Source organism: Coturnix japonica, unplaced genomic scaffold (genome assembly GCF_001577835.2).
Source record: "Coturnix japonica isolate 7356 unplaced genomic scaffold, Coturnix japonica 2.1 chrUnrandom553, whole genome shotgun sequence".
Classification (NCBI taxonomy): domain Eukaryota; kingdom Metazoa; phylum Chordata; class Aves; order Galliformes; family Phasianidae; genus Coturnix; species Coturnix japonica.
Genome location: NW_015439933.1, coordinates 27,831 through 35,077, shown reverse-complemented (window position 1 = coordinate 35,077; position 7,247 = coordinate 27,831). Strand labels below are relative to the sequence as shown.

Sequence of the window (7,247 nt, the reverse complement as noted above, 5' to 3'; positions counted from 1 at the left end):
TTTTTTTTTTTTATTTTACATTTTTTTTTTCTTTTTTATTTTGTATGTTTTTTATTTTTTATTGCTTTGTTTTTATTTATTTTCCTTTTTTTTTTTTCTTTTTTTATTTTATTTTATTTTCCTCTTAGGTTATATTTTATTTTTTTTATTATAGTATTTTAGTTTTTTATCTCTTTTTTTTTAGATTATGTTTTTTATATTTTTCTAGTTTTTTATTAACTCTATTTAGGTATACTTATTATTTTTTTTTTTTTTTTAGTCTTTTTTTTAGTTTATTTTTCTTTTTTTTTTATTATTTTTTAATTTTTTTTTTTTTTCCTTAAGTTTATTTTTTTATTTTTTTCTTTTACTTTTCTTTTATATATTTTTTTTTTTTTGGTTATTTATATCTTTTCCTTGTATTTTATTCTGGTATTAGGTTTTATTTCAAGGTTTTTTTTTCTTAGTATTTTTTTAGTTTTTTTTTTATCTTTTTTCTATTTTTTTTTTTTTTTTTTTTCTTTTTTTTATATTACATCTTTTTTTATTTTTTGTATTTTTTTCTTGATTTTTTTTTTTTTTTGTTTTTATATATTGAGTTTTTTTTCTTTTCTATATAGTTTTTATTTTTTATTAGTTTTTCTTTTGTTATTTTTTTTTTTTTTTCTTTTTTATTTTTTTTTCGTTTATTCTTTCTTACAAATTTTTCTTTTTCTTTTTCTTTTTTTTTTTTTATCTGTTTTTTTTTTTTCTTAGTTTTATTTTTATATATAGTCTTTTAGCATTATTCGTTTTAGTCTTTTTTTTATTTTGAGTTTGTGTTTGTTTCTATTTTTTTTCTACCTTTATTTTTTTTTTTTTATAGTTTTTAGTTTTTTATTATCTTTTATTATTTTTTACTTTTTTTGTGTTCTATCTTTTCATTTTATATTTTTATTTCTTTTTTTTTTGTAGTTGTTTTTGATTTTTTTTTTTTTCATTGGGTTTTTTTTTTTTTTCTTAGGTTTTTTTTGATTTTTTTTTTTTTTTTTAATTGTTTAATTGTTTTTTTTCCTAGCTTAATTTTTTTCTCTTCTATTATTTTTTTTTTTTATTTTATTTTTTTTTAGGATATTTTTTTTTTATTTTTTTTAGTTTTTTATAGTTTGTTTAGGTTCTTTTTTTTTGTCTTTTTTCTCATTTTGTTTTTAGCCGTTATTTATTTTTAGGTCTTGCTTTTATTTTATTTCTTTATTTTTTAGATTCTTTAACTTTAGTTTTTTTGAGTACTTGGATTATATATTTGTATTCTTTATTTTTTAGTTTTTTTTAGGGTTTTTAGATTTTTTTTATGTTATTTTATTATAGCTTGTTTTTAATTTTGTTTTAGTTTTTAGCATTTTTATTCTTTTAGTTATTTTTTTTTATTATATTTTTATTTCTTATTCTATTTTTTTTTAGTTTTTTTTTTATACTTTTATTTTATTTTAGCTTATTTTTGATTTTTTTTTTTATTATCTTTTTAGCTTATTTTGTTATTAGGTATTTTTTTTATTTTATTTCTATTCATATTTTTTTTTTTTCTTTATTTTTTATTTTTTTTTTTTTTTTTTTTATTTTCTTTTTTTCGTTTTTAATTTATTTTTTTTTTAGGTGTTACTTTTGTTTTCTTCTTTTTTTTTATTTTTGTTTTATTTTTTTTTTAATTTATTTTATTTTTTTTGTTTATATTTGCTTTAGGGTTTTTCCTCATTGGGATCTATAGGGTTTTCTATTAGGGTTTTTCCCGACCCTCGTTCACATCCGTTTTCAGGTCCCCGAAGTCTTTGAGGAATTCGGCTCGGATGGAAACTGCGACGGCTCCAAGAAATGGAGGAGGGAAAAAAGCTCCTCCACAGTGTTCTGTAACGGGGTCCCGGTCAGAAGGACCTTGTGCTCCTGTTTTGGGGTATGGAAAAAAGGGGATTAGGCGTCATTTAAATAACCCAAACCCATGGGATCAATGCGACCCCATAGACATTAATGGACCCCCATAGAGATCAATTGGACCCCACAGAGATCAGATGGCTCATTTGAATGACATGGACCCCATAGAGATCAATGGACCCCATAGAAATGAATGGCCCCCATAGAGATCAATGGCCCCCATAGAGATCAATGGCCCCCATAGAAATGAATGGACCCCATAGAGATCAATGGCCCCCATAGAGATCAATGGCCCCCATAGAGATCAATAGACCCCATAGAGATCAATGGCCCCCATAGAGATCAATGGCCCCCATAGAGATCAATGGCCCCCATAGAGATCAATGGCCCCCATAGAGACAATGGCCCCCTAGAGTCAATGGCCCCCTAGCAGATCAATGGACCCATAGACGATCAAATGGACCCATAAGAGTCAATGGCCCCCATGGATCAAATGGACCCCATAGAGATCAATGGCCCCCATAGAGATCAATGGCCTCCATAGAGGATCAATGGACCATAGAAATGGAATGGCCCCCATGAGAAAAATGAATGGCCCCCATTAGAAATGAATGGCCCCCATAGAAATGAATGGCCCCCATAGAGATCATGGCACCCATAGAGATCAATGGACCCATAGAGATAATGGACCCATAGAGTCAATGGACCCATAGAGATCAATGGGAGAGTTCCCTAGTAGGGATATAGGGTTTGAATAAGGTCCCATAGAAAACCCAATACGGGCCCTATAGGGGATCCCTGCCCCACATCACCCATAGGAAGGACCTTGTGCTCCTGGATTTGGGGTGAAAAAAGGGGATTTAGGGTCATTAAAATAACCCCAAAACCCCATAGGGATCAATGGACCCCATAGAGATTAATGGCCCATAGAAGATCAAATGGCCCCATAGGATCAATGGCCCCCATAGAAATGAATGGCCCCCATAGAGACAATGGCCCCATAGAGATCAAATGGCCCCCATAGCAGCTTAATCGGCGGCCCCATAGAATCAATGGCCCCCATAGACATTCAATGGCCCCATCAGAAGTGAACTGGACCATAGAAATGACATGGCCTCCCATAAGAAATCCAGATGGAACCCATAGAGATCAATGGCCCCATCAGAGATCAATGGCCCATAGAGATCACATGCGACCCATAGAGATCAATGGAAACCCCATAGAAATCAATGGCCCATAGAGATACAATGGGCCCCATAGGATTCAATGCCCCATAGAGATCAATGGCCCCATTCTCAGAGATCAATGGGAGGTTCCTATAGGGTATAGGGTGAATAAGGTCCCATAGAAACCCAATACGGGCCCTATAGGGGATCCCTGCACATCACCACCATAGGAAGGGCCTTGTGCTCCTGGATTGGGTGAAAAAGGGGATTTAGGGTCATTAAAATAACCCCAAAACCCCATAGGGAACAATGGCCCCCATGATCACCCCATAGGGGATCCCAATAACCCCATATCACCCCATAGAGGCTTCCAGACCATATCACTCATCAGGGATTCCCATTCAGCCCCATCAGGCCCCTATACCCCATAGGGATCCCTTACCCCATATTCACCCCATAGGGGGACCCTATCACCCCATTATCACCCCATAGGAGCTTCCAGACCCGATATCACCCATAGGGATCCTACTAACCCGTTATAGGTTCCAGAACCCCATATCACCCCATAGGGGATCCATACTCCCCATATTTAGATCCCCATGAACCATAGCGGGCTTCCAGACCGCCCATATCCACTCCATAGCGGGGATTCCTATCACCCCATAAGGGTATCCATCACCCCATATGGGGATCGCCTATCACCCCATAGGGGCTTCCAGACCATATCACCCCATTAGGGGACTCCAGACCGCCATATCACCCCATAGGGGCTTTCCAGACCCCATAATCACCCCATAGGGGCTTCCAGACCGCCATATTCAACCCCATAGGGGGCTCAGACCCAATTCACCCCATAGGGATCCCAGAACACTATCACCCCATACGGGATTCCTATCAGCCAATAGGGGCTTCAGACCCCATATCAACCCCATAGGGCGATCCCCATCACCCATAAGGGCTTCCAGACCCCATATCACCCTTAGGGGATCCCAGTCACCCGTACAGGGGCTTCCAGAAACCCGCATATAACCCCATAGGGGATCCCTATCACCCATATCACCCCATAGGGCTCCAGACCCATATCACCCCAGTAGCGGGATCCCTATCACCCCATAGCGGGCTTCCAGACCCATGTAACCCCATAGGAGATTCCTATCACACCCAATAGGGAATCCCCTGACCCCCATCAAGCCCCAATATCACCCCATAGAGGCCTTCCAGACCCCATATCACCCACATACGGGATCCCATTACCCTAGGGCGATCCAATCACCCCCATATCACCCATAGCCGGCTGCCAGACCCCATATCCACCCCATACGGGATCCCAGACCCCATATCAACCCATAGGGGACCCCATATGACCCTATAGGACCCCATTACCCCATATAACCCCATATGACCCTATATATGACCCTATAGGATCCCATACCAGGTCCATATGTTTGAGGCTATCGAGCAGCTTCCAATCCCCTCCATAGGGGATCCCTATCACCCCATAGGGGCTTCCAGACCCCATATCACCCCATACGGGACCCCATTACCCCATATCACCCCATAGGGGATCCCTATCACCGCATAGGAGACCCCCTGCCCCATATCACCCCATATGGGATCGCTATCACCCCATATAACCCTATAGGGGACCCCATTACCCCATAGGGGCTTCCAGACCCCATATAACCCCATAGGAGATTCCTATCACCCCATAGAGGATCCCTATCACCCCATATCACCCCATATGGGATCCCTATCACCCCATATCACCCTATAGGGGGCTCCAGACCCTATATAACCCCATATAACCCCATATAATCCCATATAACCCCATACCAGGTCCATATGTTTGAGGCTATCGAGCAGCTTCCAATCCCCCCCATAGGGGATCCCTATCACCCCATAGGGGTCCCTCTGCCCTATATGACCCCATATAACCCTATAGGGGATCCCTCAGCCCCATATAACCCTATAGGATCCCATACCAGGTCCATATGTTTGAGGCTATCGAGCAGCTTCCAATCCCCCCCATAGGGGATCCCTATCACCCCATATCACCCCATAGGGGCTTCCAGACCCCATATCACCCCATAGGGGATCCCTATCACCCCATATGGGATCCCTATCACCCCATAGGGGCTTCCAGACCCCATATCACCCCATAGGAGATTCCTATCACCCCATAGGGGCTTCCAGACCCCATATAACCCCATAGGGGACCCCTATCACTCCATAGGGGCTTCCTGACCCCATATCACCCCATAGGGGATTCCTATCACCCCATAGGGGACCCCCTGCCCCCCATCAGGCCCCTATCACCCCATAGGGGATCCCATTACCCCATATCACCCCATAGGGGATCCCTATCACCCCATATCACCCCATAGGGGATCCCAATCACCCCATATGGGATTCCTATCACCCTATAGGGGCTTCTAGGCCCCATATCACCCCATACGGGATTCCTATCACCCCATAGGGGCTTCCAGACCTCATATAACCCCATAGGGGATCCCTATCACCCCATAGGGGCTTCCAGACCCCATATAACCCCATAGGGGACCCCAATAACCCCATAGGGGTCCCTCTGCCCTATATGACCCCATATAACCCCATATAATCCCATATAACCCCATACCAGGTCCATATGTTTGAGGCTATCGAGCAGCTTCCAATCCCCTCCATAGGGGATCCCTATCACCCCATAGGGGCTTCCAGACCCCATATNAGGCTATCGAGCAGCTTCCAATCCCCTCCATAGGGGATCCCTATCACCCCATAGGGGCTTCCAGACCCCATATAACCCTATAGGGTATTCCTATCACCCCATATGGGATCCCTATCACCCCAGAGTGGCTTCCAGACCCCATATCACCCCATAGGGGATTCCTATCACCCCATAGGGTATCCCAATCACCCCATATGGGATCCCTATCACCCCATAGGGGCTTCCAGACCCCATATAACCCTATAGGGTATTCCTATCACCCCATATGGGATCCCTATCACCCCATAGGGGCTTCCAGACCCCATATCACTCCATAGGGGATCCCTATCACCCCATATCACCCCATAGGGGCCTCCAGACCCCATATCACCCCATAGGGGATCCCTATCACCCCATATGGGATTCCTACCACCCCATAGGGGATCCCTTGCCCCCCATCAGGCCCCTATCACCCCATAGGGGCTTCCAGACCCCATATCACCCCATAGGGGATCCCTATCACCCCATATCACCCCATAGGGGCTTCCAGACCCCATATCACCCCATAGGGGATCCCTATCACCCCATATCACCCCATAGGGGCTTCCTATCACCCCATAGGGGCTTCCAGACCCCATATAACCCTATATATGACCCTATATGATCCCATACCAGGTCCATATGTTTGAGGCTATCGAGCAGCTTGCAGTTCCTGTTCTTGAGCCAATGCGCCTCGTCGATGATCACCCCATAGGGGATCCCTATCACCCCATATCACCCCATAGGGGATCCCTATCACCCCATAGGGGCTTCCAGACCCCATATAACCCTATAAGGGACCCCCATCACCCCATAGGGGCTTCCAGACCCCATATAACCCTATAGAGAATCCCTATCACCCCATATCACCCTATAGGGGCTTCCAGATCCCATATCACCCCATAGGGGATCCCAATCACCCCATAGGGGCTTCCAGACCCCATATCACCCCATAGGGGCTTCCAGACCCCATATCACCCCATAGGGGCTTCCAGACCCTATATAACCCCATATGACCCTATAGGATCCCCCATACCAGGTCCATATGTTTGAGGCTATCGAGCAGTTTGCAGTTCCTGTTCTTCAGGCGATGCGCCTCATCAATGACCACACAGCGCCACTCGATCTCGCGCAGCTCGGGGCAATCTGATAAGATCATCTCGAACGTGGTGATAAGGGCGTCGAACTTGTAGGCACCGGGGATAAGGCGGCCCTATAACACAGACCATATAGGTTATGGCCCTATAACAGAGACCATATAGGTTAGGATCCTATAATGGGGGGTTATAGGGTCTGGGGTCTCCTATGACCCCATAATGGGGGTTTATAGGGTCACAGGGGGGTTTATAGGGTCTACAACCCCATAATAGGGGGGTTAATGGGGTCTCAGGGGGGTTTATGGGGTCTCAAGGGGGGTTATAGGGTCTGAAAGCGGTTTATAGGGTCTACAACCC

At 43.0% G+C, this 7,247-nt stretch overlaps 1 protein-coding gene across 3 annotated transcripts in view; it reads right to left on the bottom strand.

Moving 5' to 3' along the window:
* Positions 1–1,755: 1,755 nt before the first annotated feature.
* LOC107307344 (chromodomain-helicase-DNA-binding protein 8-like) overlaps positions 1,756–7,247 on the bottom strand; it is a 29,911-nt gene continuing 24,419 nt past the window's right edge. Inside the window, exons 2-4 of one of the 3 annotated variants that reach the window (XM_015850843.2) lie at positions 6,902–7,006; positions 6,427–6,498; positions 1,756–1,896 (exon numbers count right to left, since the gene is read on the bottom strand). In XM_015850843.2, the coding sequence (XP_015706329.1) occupies positions 1,768–1,896; positions 6,427–6,498; positions 6,902–7,006 (306 nt within the window). In that variant the 3' untranslated portion in view covers positions 1,756–1,767. Of the gene's footprint in view, positions 1,897–6,426; positions 6,504–6,829; positions 7,007–7,247 lie in introns of all 3 variants that reach the window. The other 2 variants (XM_032441769.1, XM_015850844.2) reach the window with 2 other exon arrangements.